Consider the following 18000-nt stretch of genomic DNA (forward strand, 5'->3'; position numbering starts at 1 on the left):
GTAATCTTCATCTTTAGCTGCCTTGACTTCAGGGCGAGTTCACGGCCGCTAATTACCGTTAAATCGGTAAACTTTCTGTATAGTGAAAGGAGGCGTCCGTTATGAAAGACGCTATAAAAATGAACGGCTGCCTTTTTTTTTTAATTGCTATGACCCCCTTTTTCGATGTTAGGAGCGCATTGCTATTCGTCGATCTCTAATTCTCCCCCTCCTCCCATACCCCCCCCCCCCCCCCCCCCCGCCGCCCCCCCTCGCCAGCGCTATTCCGGTTTAGCTCCACTGTCTCGGAGGTGAACAGCGTGAACGCGCTCTTTTCTTTCCAGAAATGCGAGCGCAAGTGTGTCGGAGGCGCCTCTCCGGTGACAACACGTGAAGCACCTGAGGAAAAAGCCACACGGACGAGCGCGCCTTTTCTTCTTCTTCTTTTTTTTTTTCTCCTTCTTTTTAGGAACATCGGCGTCTCCTCCCGGCGCATCCCCTACTGCAGCCGCAGCCGCAGCGGACGATGCTCGGCACCTCGTCGGAGCGCCCGTGTTAAACCCACGATGCCAATCCTTGTCTCGAATGGCTGTTTACTACTTGTTGTGGACGTGCTGCGTGGCTCTGCGTGGTGACAGCGCTCCTCTCCCCAGTGACACAGTGCGCCGTTTCGCTCGCTCTTTTCCACGGCAGGAATTTCGCGTCTTGGAGTGCGAGATGACGAGGCTCGGGCTTCTGCTTTGTTACTTTTCCGTTGAACTTCTCTCGTTCGTCTGCAGGGCTCACGGCAAATCCGGGCAGCACCTGGGAAGTATCGTGGTGGTCTCGGGCTCCAACGGCTCGAAAGACGGAGAGCAATTGGCGTCAGATCCTCCACCTACAGCCGAAAAATGTCGGGGCTACTTTGACGTGATGGGGCAGTGGGACCCCCCGTTCAACTGCAGCACTGGAGCTTACCTGTTCTGTTGCGGGACCTGTGGCTTTAGGTACTGCTGTCAATTCCGAGCGACCAGGCTGGACCAAGAGATCTGCAAAAACTACGACACCCCAGTGTGGCTCATGACTGGCAGACCCCCCTCTAAAAGGAACGACCACCTGCACGACCACACCAGGGATAAAACGAACTTAATTGTGTATATCGTGTGCGGAGTGGTCGCCGTCATGGTTCTGGTTGGGATTTTCACTAAACTGGGTCTGGAAAAGGCGCATCGACCTCACAGAGAGAACATGTCCAGGTAGGTCGCCACCAAAAAGGTGTCCGTGTTGCCTCGCGTGTGCGTGCACGCGCGCATGTGTGTGTGTGTGTGTGTGTGCGCGCGCGTGTGTGTATAGCAAAGTCAACTGCATGCAAAAAATGTGACCACGACCAACGGGCACACCGAAGCATTTCATCACCCCAAACATCCCTCGAATACGATACGGAGCCCAGTTATGTAATGTCGCTCCATGTGCCCCCCGCTCTGTGACTGCATGTGGGTCCTCCAGTATACTCGTGTGCAGACATCGAGCCGTCTCCACTTCGAACTGCAACAACGTGCGCCCGAAGAGTTGAACAATGCCAGGCTGGCATTCTGAAAGAGCCGACGGGGTTCAAATGTGCAGACGTGCGCGCGCTTCTTGGGTTTGCTGCGTTAGAATTCAAATTGAAATCACGGTGGAATTAAAGAATGGCAGATAGCGAAGGGCACCCTGCACACGCGCCAGGAGCCCACCACGCAAAGGAAAGTCTCCGAAATTTTAAAATGCTGAGAGCGGTGGGCACCGACACTGATAGGAAACGTGAGCGGCACCGCCGGGCGAAGAGGAACGACAAAGCGGCGCTGCAATGTTATTAAGTAATGCCACCTTGTGTTTGTGCAATGGCTGAGAAAACGAGACAGTGAAAAAACATAATAATAGTAGTAGTAGCAGCAGTAGTAGTAATAGTAATAGTAATAGTAAAACCCCGCAGTGTGTTACGGCACTTGAGGGGGGAGTGGGGTCAACAGGTGCCATCCATCGGGGTCTTTGTGATATGCCGTCGGTGCACCTTAGGAGAGGATTGAGTTACACATCAGTCTTTCTTTTTCTTTCTTTCTTTAGTAGAATTATTCTATTATATAAGCCGTCTTCATAACCTGGCGTGTAGTCTTTCTTACTTTCTTTCTTAGCGTGAGAGAATCGCACTATTATGATAGCTGTCTTCATATAGACGCTCTTTCTTTCTTTCTTTCTTTCTTTCTTTCTTTCTTTCTTTCTTTCTTTCTTTCTTTCTTTCTTTCTTTCACGCGGTCCTAATGACAGCTACAGCTAACCTTGTTTTAAATGTACACGACGATTCTATTCTGCCACTGAAACGTCCATCACCGCGGTTTTACGATTCGCAACGCTGAGAACAAAGCACGGAGAAAAAAAAAATACGCAACGTTAAAAAAAAAAAAACGTCAAAGCGATCGCATGTGGCGTTAGGGACATTGCTAAGGTTACCCGGCGGTCTGTCAAAATGGCAACGCGCGTGAAGCGCCTCGCCGAAGGACCGTTCATTATTGTCATCAGCGCAAGACGCGATCTGGTGCGGCACAAAGGCTCCGGCGACACACGGACAGCACAGCCACCATAAACCCAGAGCTGAGCAGGGTCTGCTATACTTTGTGCCATCAAGATGCGCCCAGACATCACAATGAAGATGGCAGAGACTGGCAGAAGAACAACATGCGGCGCCTTCATTGCGCCATACGTGCCACTCACAGTCTGAGCAGTTTGCGAGTCCAACCTGCGAGGAACTTTTACAAGCAGCAAAAACCGACAGGTGTCGCATGGAGGCGCCTTTTTAATAAGAAGAACAATAAAATGTATCGCTGGATCAAAGGAGACTCGAGGATGAAATGCCTAAAGAAAAAGTTTACATTAAACGTTATTATTATTATTTTGCAGTATGTGTAACCCGTATACTGCAATTCTTGTTTACATGTGTTCTGAGCAAATGAACGAGGTGATGCGTAAAAAATAAAGAGCCGCTAAAATGAGAACAAATGATCATATTAAATAATAATGAATTACATTTATATAACACTTTTCTAACATACCCAAATATACAGTGTAGTTAGAAAGATACTTCATTAACCTCAAAGGAAATTGCGGGTTTAGAGCAGCAGACAATATAATGAGAAGTCAAACAAAATGATATCTTTTACTGGCTAACTAAAAAGATTACAATATGCAAGCTTTCGAGGGTTAGGCTTAGGGGAAGCTAGCACGGTACAACACTATATAGTACTAGAGAGCACAAATGTACAAATAATAAGAATTATAATAATCCGAAGTATGCTAACAAGGTGCAAATACATAAAGCAAAAACAGTTTAGAAGTAATAAGGCACTATATTACATAGATAGATAGATAGATAGATAGATAGATAGATAGATAGATAGATAGATAGATAGATAGATAGATAGATAGATAGATTGAAAGGCACTATATGATAGATAGATAGATAGATCATGTGAAGGGCACTATATGATAGATAGATAGATAATCTGAAAGGCACTGTATAATTTTAAATAGATCGATGTGAAAGACACTAATACATAGATAGATAGATCGTGTGAAAGGCACTATATAATAGACAGACAGATCGTGAGTATTTCCCCGTCACTTTTACGTAAGCTTGTTTGTGGCCATCGGATTTTTAAGCAATTGTTGCCATCATCTGTCAAGTGTCATGGAATACGAGGCCATGTTCACAAGTCTAGTAGGATGATATTGAACTTAATAAAAGTAAACGCCAAAAGACGAGGACCAACCACAAGTGGGCATGGCGACCTGTGAGCACAGCGGAGGTGAAGCTCGTTCCGGTGGTCCAGTAGAGGTGGGCTGCTGTTTCAGATGGGCTCAGTGATCAGCGGTCCGCACTCTTTAAAACGCGAGTTCTTTACTGGCGCCTTACTGGGCTATGAGGTTCCTCGTATTTAATTCTTGGAAAGGTTCTCTGGACTTAGGTTCTTATTATATGGACAAAACAGAGATCTTTAATTCGAGTAGACTATCAAGTTGAATGATCAAGAAAACCTGAACTTGGCCGGAGTTGTCGTATGCAGCGAGAGTTCGTTTAAAATAAGAACCCAGCGGTGTTTCACAAATCTGTTATCATCCGTTCATGCACACAGTTACGTATCTAGAGGAGTAAATGTTTTTATTTTCATGGAACCTTCATACGGTGGCAAACCAAAAATGTCCCTTTATTTTTAGGGGTGTAAGAGAACAGCACAACACAACAGCGCTGTCCTAACTCACCTGTGCAGGTCTGTTCTGTTTGAGCCTTTGAGGAGGACGAGACTCCTAGACTGGCCCACATGTGCAGAACCGGACAGCCTTAAAAGATAGAAGAGATGGCGAAATGAAAGGCGCTATATGACAGAGGGATAGATAGATAGATAGATAGAACTTTATTTGTCTCCAGGAGGGAATTTGGCTTTTGACAGAAGCTCTTTAAATAAATAACGAGGATAGCATCGCCCCTCTCAAACACACAGCTGAATGACTAAAAAGAAGGAAAAGCGAAGAGCTGCACCTGCACCTGCTCCCCTCCTTCCACTTTCACATCCCCTCAATCCAGTTCAGGATTACTTAGGCAGAAACCTATTGTGACAGAATCGGGAGCGCGTCAGGTAACACACACACACACACACACTGGCCTTTGAGATGGGACAGTAAAACGTGTGCAGACTCCTCAACGATTCAGGACCCCGGAGTAGTGGGTTTGTTTTTATTAACCGCTGCAGCTCTGCGGCCATTGCGGTGTCCAAAATGCGCCTGTTTAACAGACCAGCAGTCGGACCGTCAAGGTGTCCTCGTGGCTCGCAGTCCCGGGGTGCTGTGATGTGTTTGCGCGTTTATTTATTTTTTTTATTTCCCAAATTATGAAGCTGAAATGCTGCTTGTCCAACGTAAAATATTTCAATCGGGGGCTGACACACATATGGCCGCCGATTATGGCTAAATGGTCAGTTAGTCAATTCGTCTTCTTCGTGTGTTTCCAACACGTACGTTTGCTCGGATGTTTTACAGTCATGAGTTATACTTCTGAATTTCAGAACATCCATCCAGCCATCCATCTTCCTAACCCGCGCATGGGCAGCTGGAGCTTCCAGCAAGTATAGCGACAGGACGCCAGTCCACTGGAGGACACACACACTCACACGCTCACACACACTACGCCAGTCCACTGCAGGACACACACACTCTTCACCAGTTCACCTAAGCTGCAAGTCTTTCGACTGTGGGAGGAAAACCGCGCAGACTGAGGACTTTCATACAACGAGGGAAAGATTTTTTAACTTTAATAACTGGAAGAGCAAAACACACAATTTCTCAAGGAAAGAAACATTTTAATGACCCTGAGGTTGGCACTTTCTAACGTTTCATGTGTCACTTATAAGTCTGTTTATTTATTTAGCCCCCCCCCCCCCCCCCCCCCCAACTGCTGAAGTTTACTTGCCGTGTTTGTCGTCTAATATTAACTGCGACATTTTTTTGTTCTTGAGAGGTCAGGAACGAGAACATCACTGCCATTTAAGCACGAACACATACACTAAAAGGTAGCCATACTTGGGACCACATGCTTCTCGCGGTGTTTAAAGGGACGGCCATTTACACAGCGTAGTGAGCACCTGGCGGTGAGAGAAGCTGAAGTCCTATCAAAGAGAAACTAATTACACACACACATATCTATATCAATATCAATATATTCTCTACTCCTGTATATCATGTTTCATGTGAGAGAGTGCGATTGTGCGCTGGGCTCCCTCATGTGCCACTCAAGACCCTTAATTAGCCGAATCGGCCGTTGAGCAGCGCACTAAATTTCTCGCAGGTTTTACAAGGCGCTTCGTCACGCGTCTCCGTTTCCCTGGCGAGTGGTCCTCCCTTCTCGATTCTGACGATGACGAATTTGGGCCAAAGGGTTTGTTCTCATCGAAAGTTTTTTTTTTTTTTTTGTCCATAAGTACAAATCAACGGGAGGGCTCATAGCGCCGGTCCTCACATGAACACACTTCAAGGTGCTGAGGGGCACTGCCGCCAACATTCAGATCAGCCACGCAGGCGCCCGTTCAGCACCAAGGACAGCAACCTCAGCGTCTTAAAAAAAGGAAAGAAAAGAGAGCTGCGTGGAGGCCGATCGGAGCCAAACAACAACCTGATCAAGAAACTAAGAGGGAGGATTTCGGGACATTGAGAGGCTAAAGCGGCACAGCCGGGGCTCCGCGGTGTCCTGGCCGCTTGTCTGAATGAACGGCGAACGTCTGCACCCGAGTTGGTGTGACGCGAAATTGTTACTGGGTTTCTGAAACAAAACAAAAAAACCTCCAAGTGATCAAAGTCCCTTTTTAAAACTCACACTCACACAAACACAAGCACACACTCAAACACACACTCACTCACACAAACACACACAAGCACAGACAAACACAAGCACACACTCACGCAAACACACACACTCACACAAACGCAAGCACACACACACACAAACACAAGCACACACTCACGCAAACACACACACTCACACAAACGCAAGCACACACACACACAAACACAAGCACACACTCACACAAACACAAGCACACATACAAACACACACAAACACAAGCACACACTCAAACACACACACACAAGCAGACATTCACACAAACACACACTCACACAAACACAAGTACACACACACACTCAAACACACAAACACAAGCACACACTCACGCAAACACACACACTCACACAAACGCAAGCACACACACACACTCACACAAACACATACAAACACAAGCACACACTCAAACACACACACACAAGCAGACACTCACACAAACACAAGTACACACACACACAAGCACACACTCAAACACACACTCACACAAACACACACTCACACAAGCACATACAAACATCATTACAAGCACACACTCACACAAACACAAGTACACATACAAATACACACAAACACAAGCATAAGCACACACTCAAACACACACTCACACACATTGGTCTACACGGTGATGCAGTGGTAACGTTGCTGCCCAACGTCCCGGGTCCTCCCTGCATGGACTCCACTTGCGTGTCTGTGTGTTTTCTCCGGTTGCTCAGGTTTCCTGTACAGTCCAAAGACATGCAGGTTAGGCGGACTGACAATGCCAAAGTATGTGTGTGTGTGTGTGTGTGTGTGCTCGCCCTGTGACAGGCTGACACCCCGTCTGTGCTTGATGAAAGAACATCACCATCATCCAACATACAGATTCTGAACCCGCATATTCTGCTTCAGGATATCCCGGCCGCAGCACAGGCAGGACTCAGTCGTCATGTGTCGGTACGTCGGCCCGTCACGCGACACCCTCACGCAGACTCTCCTACTCAGCCTTATCCCCCCAGAAATCCTAATCCAAGTACGTGAACGACACAGAAGCCTGGCTATTCATTCAATTGGCACCCGAGGTGAAGCCGCCGTCACAGGGCAGCACATGGCACACCTTCTTACGATTCCCCCAAAACGGGACAGTTTAGAGTCACCATTCTACCTGACACACACGTCTTGAGAAATATGGGGGGGGGCAACAAATTCAAACACAGGAATCACATACAAAATCCACACATACGGGGTCTTAGCTAGTAAGTGCGGCATCGCCGTGTGTCTCGAAACAAGAACATTAAATTGTGTTATATGGCGCCTTTTATAGCTATTAGTTTATTATATAGTGCCTTTCACATGTATCAGTCTACCTATCATATACTGTCTTTCACCATCTATGAGCCTATTTTATAGTGCCATTCACATCTATCATATAGTTTTTGAATATATAGTGCCCTTCATATTAGATTTTTATACAGTGTATCTATTTTACATATCTATGTATCTGTGTATTTCGTCTGTCAGTTGTGTAGTGCCTTTCACATCTTGGTACCTCTCATTTAGTGCCTCTCACATTTATCATTCTATCTATTATATAGCGCCTTTCACATCTGTCTTTCTATACTATAGCGCCTTTCAGTTGTGACGGCGTGTCAGTCCGTCGCGCGGCCCCCCTAACATAGACCGCCGTACTCGGTCAGTTTTGAGGTGCCATGCTATCCAGATGTGTTAAAATGGCTGCCCGCTCAGAACTCCACACAGGCCGTTCTTGGGCCTGAATTTGAACCCAAGGCGCTGCTCACTAGTGCGGGCTCTCCTGCGGCTCTTTCCTGGGTTGTGTGGTTGCTCGTCTCAGCCCCATTACTCGAGGGGTAGCCTTTTCATTCTGTGAAGTCGCAGTTGGTTCTCTGGGCTTTGCAAAGACTCCTAATCTGTGGACAAGACGGACATCTTTAATGCCAGGACACGACAGGCCATGGAGAGCCCGAACTTGGTGGTGTTGTTTGCAACGAGCGTCATTTTAAAGATCGGGAGCCCGCTGGCATTTCACGATACTGTTGTTATCTGTTTGTGCTTATTTACTGAACTTGTTACGGATGTAAATAAATAAATAAATAAGGGCACTTCCTGTGGAAGTTTACCACAAGTGTTTCCTCTATGGTATCACTCTGAAGAGTCCTTAATTTATAAGCGAGTGCTTTGAGATTAACGGTGTTTCCCGGTTGTAGTCCGGCCGTTGTGATATATTTCTATACAGAATAGCCATCTCCGTGAACGGCTACTGACACCGACCGTAGCGCTCCTTACAGACACACGCGTCGAGTATTCCGAGGCTCGTACTTGTCTGCGCGTGCCCGTCTCTTGTTCGAGGCGTCTTTTCTCGTTCCCGAGGCTCTACACGCGGGATTAGCGGCGTTTTGTGTCACGCACGCGGCGCGGGCCTCTTTGTAGTGCGCTGACAGGTGACATATCGGTAATCGGGGAGCGAGTCATACGGCTGCTGTCGCGTTTAATCCAAAGTCACTTGTCCTTTACAGAATGTTGTTAATTTATTTGTCAATGTCACATCAGCAGGGAAATTGAAAAATTAAACAATTTAAAGGGCGGCACTGAGAAGAGTAGCGCACGGACCGCACGGGCTCTCTCCGTTTATTTAGTACCCTTTGCCTCTCATTTCCTAAAGACTGCAGGTGACCCTGAGGTCATCCCGTGTGAGTGTGGCTGCTGTGCGACTGCGTCCAGTCCAGGGGTGACTACCGCCTTGTCCGCCATGTCATCTCTGGTTTGGCTTGAATTGATTTGACAACGCCAGCTTCAAGACCGCGTGAAGCGGCGGGGGGCTCGCACAGGTCTTCGCGTGAGTTTATTCCTAACTCCGCCGTTCCCAAAGGTGCGCGTGTGAGGCGAACTGCATGGCGAGTGCACGGCAGTGAGTCAGAATGGCGGACGCTCACACTTGTCATGAAACGGGCGGCTCACGGATATAATCTTGGATGATGGGGTTTTGGCGGGGGGGTTGCGAACAGAACCCCCCCCCCCCCCCATACACCTCGTCAAACTAATCAAAAAGACAGCCTTAAAAAGGTTCTTGATCGATTAGGCTGAGTGGCGACGTTATGTGGCATGGCGCCAGCCCGGGTTTCATTTCTTCCATGCGCCCGATGTCACCGGGATAGAATGTGACCCCGCATGGAGACCCCGCACGAGGAACTGACGGCACCAGAAGGTGAACTCGTGCTGAGGATTGTGGTAAACTCTTTAAGCAGTGGGCTTTGTGCGTCTTATTTGGACATGCTGGATAACGCCGACCGTTCTCTCCACGATCCGCCGTTTCAGGCCCAGCTCCATTTTTTAGGTTTGTGTCTGTCGCACGTAGTGCGCGTTCAGAGTGCGTGGGCTTATTTAATAAACGTACACGAATAAAATGAAAGACACAATTTCTTTCTTTCTTTGTCGATTGCTTCATTTTTGTTTTATTTCTTTTGCCATGAAAAGAAAAAAAAATCGCTTCGGGATTTGGTCAGACGTGCTCGTTCATTTCAGATTTCAAGCAGACTGGCGGCTGGGCAGACGGTGGACTGAGGATATTCGGCTTTCTGCTGCTCCTTTAAAGCAGACGGCAGTCATTGGAGTGAGCGCCTATGGCTACTGCAGAAGGTCCGTCCGTCCGTTCTTCAACAGAACGTCATACAAGTAGAACAGGACACAAAGCAGAAGCCAGCACCGTAAGGGGGCGCTGTCCACTACAGAGCAGATTTAGGAGCTTTCCTATCATCCATCAAAAAAAAAAATAATAATAATAATTCATTACATTTATATAAAGGGGGCCGTTTAGTGTCGCCATTTAAGCAAACACACATCTTTGGACTTTCCGCGGGGGTTTGAGTGAGGTGACAAGAAATTCATACATTGGGGGTTTCAGCACCAACTGCTGCGCCACTGTGTGACTTGACTCTAGAGGTCAATACTGTCTATCTATCTAGTCAATACTATCTAGTTTACGTTTTATTTATTTGGCTGACTGCCTTTATCCAATTTAGGATACAACTGGTCCCATTTCTTTTGATTTTCCAAATGGAACACAGGCAGGTCAAGTGACTTGTTCAGGGTCACACAATGTCACTAGTGGGCTTTGAACCCACAACCTCAGGGTATGAAGTCCAAAGCCTTAACCACTCTCTATTACAGGGGTCCCCAACTCCGGTCCTGGAGGGCACCTGTGGCTGCAGGTTTTCATTCTAACCCTTTTCTTAATTAGTGACCTGTTTTTGCGGCTAATTAACTTCTTTTGTATGAATTTTAATTGACTTGTTTTTTGAGATTTGTTCCCCTGAATTTCTTCATACTTCCCCTGAATTGCTTCATTTCTTTTGAATTACTTTTATTTCACTTGCTCTTGAAGAGTCAGACCCATCCATCCATCTATTTTCCAACCTGCTGAATCCGAACACAGGGTCACGGGGGTCTGCTGGAGCCAATCCCAGCCAACACAGGGCACAAGGCAGGAACCAATCCCGGGCAGGGTGCCAACCCACCACAGAAGAGTCAGACCCCTTGTTTATTTTTCCTTAATTAGCTGCCAAACAATAATGAGATATAAAATGAGCCAAAACATGACCAGCAAACTGTGTACATCATACAAGATCTAAAAATAAAGAAAGGCGACGGTCTCAGGAATGCTCATCCGGCTCAGGCCCACAAAACATTTTAACAGTGCTCTTAGAAAAGAGCAAATTTCGGAAATGTCTGCTATTGCACAACGAGCCATGGAATTAAAGAATGGGCTTAATTAACAATGAGCATCGGCGCCTAATTAAGAACTGGTTGGAGTGAAATTGGTTTGAGGCCCTGACTGAGTTGGTCTTCTGTTGGCTCCCTCACTTCACATTTCATTTCTGTTTGGGTGCCATTTAAGGAAAGAAATGAAGCGATTCAGAGGAAGCATGAAGAAATTCAGGGGAACAAATCTTAAAAACAAGTCAATTAAAATTAATTCAAAAGAAGTTAATTAGCAGCAAAAACAGGTCACCAATTAAGAAAAGGGTTAGAATGAAAACCTGCATGGGCGGCACGGTGGCGCAGTGGATAGCGCTGCTGCCTCGCAGTTGGGGGACCTGGGTTTGCTTCCCGGGTCCTCCCTGCATGGAGTTTGCATGTTCTCCCCCGTGTCTGTGTGGGTTTCCTCCGGGCGCTCCGGTTTCCTCCCACAGTCCAGAGACATGCCGGTTAGGTGGATTGCCGATTCTAAATTGTCCCTAGTGTGTGCTTGGGGTGTGGGTGTGTTTGTGTGTGTCCTGCGGTGGGTTGGCACCCTGCCCGGGATTGGTTCCTGCCTTATGCCCTGTGTTGGCTGGGATTGGCTCCAGCAGACCCCTGTGACCCTGTGTTCGGATTCAGCGGGTTGGAAAATGGATGGATGGATGAAAACCTGCAGCCACTGCGGCCCTCCAGGACTGGAGTTGGGGACCCCTCCTCTATTATATAGTGCGTTTTGTATCTGTCTATGCATTATACCATACCTTTCACATCTATCTATTATATAGTGCCTTTCATATATATATATATATATATATATCTGTGTTTATCCATCCATCTATATATCTATTAAATGGTGCCTTTCATATCTATTATACAGTACCTTTCACATCTATCGTTCTTTGTATTATAGTGCCTTTCAAATCTCTATTTAGCCACCATATAGTACCATTCACATCTATTTATCTAGCATATAGTGCCTTTTATATGTGTCAATCTATGTATTGTATACTGCCTTTCACCCTACTTATCAATTATATACTGCCTTTTGAATCTATCAATCTATTTTATAGCGCCTTTCACATCATATAGTTTTTTGTATATGCAGTAAATAGTGCCTTTTACATTATCTTTTATATATATATAATCACACAGTGCTTTAAATACATCTCTATCTATCTATTATATAGTGCCTTTTACATCTATCTGTCTAGCATATAGTGCCTGTCACGTGTATCAATTTATGCATTGCATAGTGCATTTCACTTCTATCTATCTATCTAGTATACACTGCTTCTTGCATTATCAATCAATTTAGCGTATAGTTTAGGTATATGTAAAATATAGTGCCTTTCATATTATCTTTTTATAAATTTATTTATATAGTGCCTTTCATATTATCTTTTTATAAATTTATTTACGTATATAGTGCCTTTCATATCTCAGTGTCTAGTATATAGCGCTGTTCACATCTATCACTCGATCTATCATTTCTACAGGTTTTTGACAGGTGGTCTCATTTTCTAAAGCACTGAAACTCTTCGGCACAACAGATAGAATAGAAATGCGAAGGTGAAGTGGCGGAGCTCCAGTTCTTGCACTTACCGCGGTTGTTATTACTTTTTTATCCTTATTATGAAAGTTTCTGTATTTTCATAGACGGCGACTAACATTTTAGTAAAACGTTTGTTGAAGTTTTGTTTTCAGATGTCTTGTTAAAGTAACTTTTCCCAAAGGGGTGTCCCCAAGTCATCTTTCACATGATGTACCCAGTGTTTAGATCATTATTACTAAAACAAATGTCGGACTGATTATCCCCCACCCCCCCATCAGGTGCCTCTCTTTCTCTCTCTATTATATATACTGTATATAAACTGCTCAAAAAAATTAAAGGACCACATCAGATCTCAATGAGAAAAAACTCCTGCTGGCCATCTCTACTGCTGTGGACTGACATGGTGATGTGTGAGGAACGAAAAGATGGAAATGAACATGATGAACCAAGAGAGGGACACCCCGAAAATCAAAGAGAGAAAATGATTGGGCAGGCAGGTGAGTCCATTTGGCCGAAAATGTCATTGCAGCAACTCCAAATGGTACTCAGTAGATTGTATGCCCCCCCAGGCCTGACATCGTCCTAATGAGATGACAGATGGTGTCCTGGGGGATCTCCTCCCAGATCTGGACCAGGGCATCACTGATCACTGAGCTCCTGGACAGTTTGAGGCATTGGATGGACCCAAACATAATGTCCCACCCAGAGGTGCTCTATTTGATTGAGGTCAGGAGAGTGAGGTTGGGGTTGGGCAGTCAATGGTATCAATTCCTTCATCCTTTCGCAAACACATGAGGCCGGGCATTGTTGTGCACCAGAAAGAACCAGCATAGGGTCAGACAATGGGTCCAAGGAGTTCGTCCCGATACCTAATGGCAGTCAAGGTGCCCACCGTTGTCTCACCTGTAGAGGTCTGTGTGTCCCCCCAATGGATATGCCTCCCCAGACCATCACTGACCCACCACCAAACTGGTCAGGCTGAACGATTTTACAGGCAGCAGAATGTTCTCCTCGGCTTCTCCAGACCTTTTCACATCTGTCACGTGTGCTCAGGGTGAACCTGCTCTCATCTGTGAAAAGCACAGGGCGCCAGTGGTGGACCTGCCAATTCTGGTATTCCATGGCAAATGCCAATCGAGCTCCACGGTGCCCACTAGAGGACGTTGGTTCCTCAGGCCACCCTCATGAAGTCTGTTTCTGATTGTTTGGTCAGAGACATTCATACCAGTGGCCTGCCTGCCTGCTGGAGGTCATTCTGTAGGCTCTGCCAGTGCTCATCCTGGTCTTCGTTGCCCAAAGGAGCAGTTAGCAGTGGGTCCTGCTGATGGATTTAAGGACCTTCTACGAGGGGCCCTGTCCAGCTCTCCTGGAGTAACTGCCATGTCTGTCTCCTGGAATCTCCTCCATGCCCTTGAGACTGTGCTGGGAAACACAGCAAACCTTCTGGCAATGCCATCTATTGATGTGCCATCCTGGAGATGTTGGACTACCTGTGCCAGCTCTGTAGGGTCCAGGTATGGCCCACCTCATGGTACCAGTAGTGACACTGACCGTAGCCAAATGCAAAAAGAGTGACAAAACAGATGAGGAGGGAAAAAATGTCAGTGGCCTCCCTCCACCTGTTAACCCATTCATTCCTGTTTTGGGGGTCGTCTCAGTGTTGCCCCCTCTAGTGCACCAAAGCAGCTGAAAGTGATGAACAAGCCCCTCTGCTACTTCACTGAGCAGATCAACATCCCACAAGTGTCACTGACTTGATGCTCTACACTCGTTATAAAGGGCTCCTTTCATTTTTTTGAGCAGTGCGCACACACACACATTTTATATTTATTTATCAATATCTACGATTAATCATCCACGGCCCACTTGCCCACGTCCTGATAGCTTACCCTTTAGCCCCCTTTCCCACACCGATGACTTTTCTTTCTAATTTTTCCGAGCAGTTCTTTGTGTCGTCGCCTCGCCACGAATGGCGCTGTATATCCACAAATCCCCCCCACAGTTCACGCCATGGAGACGAGAAGGACGCCTCGGCGTGTCAGGTGCGCGTGCGCGCGCCTTTCCAATTCCAGTCCCCGTTTGCCGAGCGCCGCTGTCTGCACGTGGACCCTCACACCGCTTTAATTAACATTTTCGTCTGCATAATTAGATGCCCGCCGCAGCCCCTCCGTCCCACCCAGACGGTTTCCCGCTTGCTTCTTCTAAACGGCTGATAACAAAATGGCAATGAATTCTCACGAAAGGTGCGGTCATTGAGATTAACTCGCGTGCGCCTAACCTTCCTGGTAAATGACGGCCTCTGTGGAATCGATCGCTAATTTTGACTTCTGAAATTTCATGTCGCTTTGAAATTTTAATTTGACAGAACAATAACGTGTAGTGAATTATGAAAGGCGCTGCTTTTCAAATAACGTGTTGAGCTCATTGATCCGAGCGCGTCGTGCACAAATCGGACGGTCCCCTGGCGCATCCACAGGGCCTCGAGGTGACGTGACGTGATTTGTGGGCCAGCGCGAATGGCCCTTACAATCGACTTGGCAGAATACCTGGCCAGGCTCTGTTTAACTCGACGTGGTGAGCTCCCGTGTTGCGGCAACTTGCTTCGATGGCGTGGAAAACAGAGCCTTTCAGGACGACCACCTGGGCGTGGAATGCGACATTCCACCTAGGAAAGAGGAGTCAATCCAAAGAGAGAGCTCCGATTCGGCCGGTCCATCTCAGGCTTTTGTTCCGCTGAAAGTGTCACTTATGTCCCTCCAGGACCGCGAATATGGCACCTCTCTGATAAACGGCCTGAGGTTTTTTCGGTAAAAGATTCCAGAAATAGTCGAGAAAATCATCTGATCTGTCGGAATGAAACCAAAAACCTGGACCCTGGGGTGAACTTTTCAAGAGTCAGAGCTTTGGTGAAGGAGAAGGGCAGAGAGAATCGAGCAGGACATGCCAGTCCCCCACATCAGTCCCCACCCCATCTTGAGTCCTCTAACTGACTCCGCTCCATCTGATGTTCTGCAGTAATTGGAGGATTGCTGAATATGGGAGGGTTGTGACATCAACTCCGCCCACAACAGTCCACACCCCACTGTGAGTCCTGTAACTGACTCCGCCCCATATGATGTTCTGCAGTAATTGGAGGATTGCTGAATATGGGAGGGTTGTGACATCAACTCCGCCCGCAACAATCCACACCCCACTGTGAGTCCTGTAACTGACTCCGCCCCATATGATGTTCTGCAGTAATTGGAGGATTGCTGAATATGGGAAGGCTGTGACATCAACTCCGCCCACAACAATCCACACCCCACTGTGAGTCCTGCTGCTAAGCCCCACCCCATCTAATTTATGGCAGTAATTGAAGAATTACAGAGTAGGGGAGGGCTCTAACACTGACCCGCCTACATCAGCCCCACCCCTTCTTGAGTCTTGCTGCTGACCCTGACCAATCTGATGTTCTATAATAAAAGGAGGATTATTGAATATGGGAGGGCTGTGACATCAACTCCACCCATATCAGTCCACACCCCACTGTGAGTCCTGCTGTTGACTCCACCCCATCTGATGTTCTACAGTAATTGGAGGATTACAGAATATGGGAGGGCTCTGACATTACCCCGCCCCCATCCTGCATCGAGGGGTTTGTTTGATGGTACAGACTTGACTTCTCTCTTTGCTACCTTTAATGTCTGTGGGCAGGCGACAAACTTCGAATTAAAGAAAATCTGTCAAAGACCCAAATCCATCCATCCATCCATTTTCCAACCCGCCACATCCTAACTACAGGGTCATGGGGGTCTGCTGGAGCCAATCCCAGCCAACACAGGGCACAAGGCAGGAACCAGTCCCGGGCAGGGTGCCAACCCACCGCAGGACATACACAAACACACCCACACACCAAGCACACACTAGGCCAATTTAGAATCGCCAATCCACCTAACCTGCATGTTTTTGGACAGTGGGAGGAAACCGGAGCACCCGGAGGAAACCCACGCAGACACAGGGAGAACATGCAAACTCCACACAGGGAGGACCCGGGAAGCAAACACCCAGGTCTCTTTACTGCGAGGCAGCAGCGCTACCCACTGTGCCACCGTGCCGCCCAAGGCCCAAATCTCGATGAATTAATGAGAGCCTTTTAAAGCGCAAACTAGCTAAACGATTTCTAATATGAGCAGCTCTGTTAAAATGTTCTCCCTCCATGAAAAGCATATCCAGAAAGTCAGGAGAGGAATGAAGTGTTTCACTGCAGACTGCGCTGCACGGTGGGCTACACTCGAACGTAAAGAGACAAGCGACTTTCAGCTTTGCTCCTCACATTCCCTAATCAGATGTTTTTAACGGTAGATGTTGGAAGGGTCCGGTGGTTAGCGATGCTTCTTCATGACCTCTGAATCGGAATGGCCGCTCTGTCCCGTTGACTTTGGGGGGCTTACGTTACTAAGTCATCTGGTTGAGACGCACAGAAGCACGTCTGATGGTAAAACCGATGTCACATTTTGTGACTTCTAGTCACTGGGTATGTCAGACTTTCCGACAGCAGTTGCCGATCTCGTTGCCAGACCACAACATGAGTAAAAAGCGCTGGGCATGTGAAATTTATCGACCTTCCAGCACTCGCCCCTTCTTCTGACAGCCAATAGCGTGCTGCCTGTACATGAAGGGTTAACAGGTACGACGAGTGCAGCTGCAGTCTCCTCCCCTTTTGTTCTTTTTTTCTATTCTGTGAGATGTCAGACAGATGAACCTCTGCTTGGTATTGTGGGGTCTAAAGACCCCCCCCCCCCCCGTGCTCCTCATTCCTCGACACTGCATTCTACATGTTGCTCTTCTCGTTGTTTGTCGGATCTCATGGACCCCGAGAGGCACCGCTATGACCAGAGACAAAATCAGAGCTGCTGGAGAGGCAAGTAGTGGACCAGTTGGAGTGAACCGCTGGGGATGTCAGACTAGATGACTGGGGGCGGGGGGCAACCCATCGACAGGCTACGATTATGTCAATGAATGCCCAGATTTCTGTAATGTGCCATGGCCTTCATGGGGACCATATAAGCAAACGAGAGGGACCCCCCAGTCCTGCTGGGTTAATCACCAGCTCTCCAATACTGAAAATAAGATAAGCGCCGTCTGAAGATGGACTGGCGTCAAGAAAATCAAGAAGGCAGACACACTTTTAAGGAGAGAAATAAGAAAAGCACCTACTGCAGTAGCCATGTCTGTCTGTCCCCTGGGTGCCCGGTGGATCAGGTTTACTGAAATGTCACACACTTACAGTCCTGACAGCTAAACTGGGAGGTGCACATTGATGAGCAAAAAAGGGTCAAAGCCGGGAGAAAAAAAT

At 47.2% G+C, this 18000-nt stretch overlaps 1 protein-coding gene and 1 long non-coding RNA gene across 2 annotated transcripts in view; one reads left to right on the forward strand and one right to left on the reverse strand.

Annotated features, from left to right (window-relative positions):
• Positions 1-261: 261 nt before the first annotated feature.
• shisa9a (shisa family member 9a) overlaps positions 262-18000 on the forward strand; it is a 196867-nt gene continuing 179128 nt past the window's right edge. The window contains exon 1 of the mRNA XM_051933807.1: positions 262-1214. Within this exon, the coding sequence (XP_051789767.1) occupies positions 565-1214 (650 nt within the window). The 5' untranslated portion in view covers positions 262-564. The remainder of the gene's footprint in view (positions 1215-18000) is intronic.
• On the reverse strand, positions 15330-16059 carry LOC127529625 (uncharacterized). Its single transcript, XR_007936253.1, has 3 exons — positions 15945-16059; positions 15749-15832; positions 15330-15637 (listed from the first exon to the last, which is right to left on the reverse strand). It is a non-coding gene; the product is annotated as an uncharacterized LOC127529625 (long non-coding RNA).

This window comes from Erpetoichthys calabaricus, chromosome 11, assembly GCF_900747795.2.
Source record: "Erpetoichthys calabaricus chromosome 11, fErpCal1.3, whole genome shotgun sequence".
Taxonomy (NCBI): domain Eukaryota; kingdom Metazoa; phylum Chordata; class Cladistia; order Polypteriformes; family Polypteridae; genus Erpetoichthys; species Erpetoichthys calabaricus.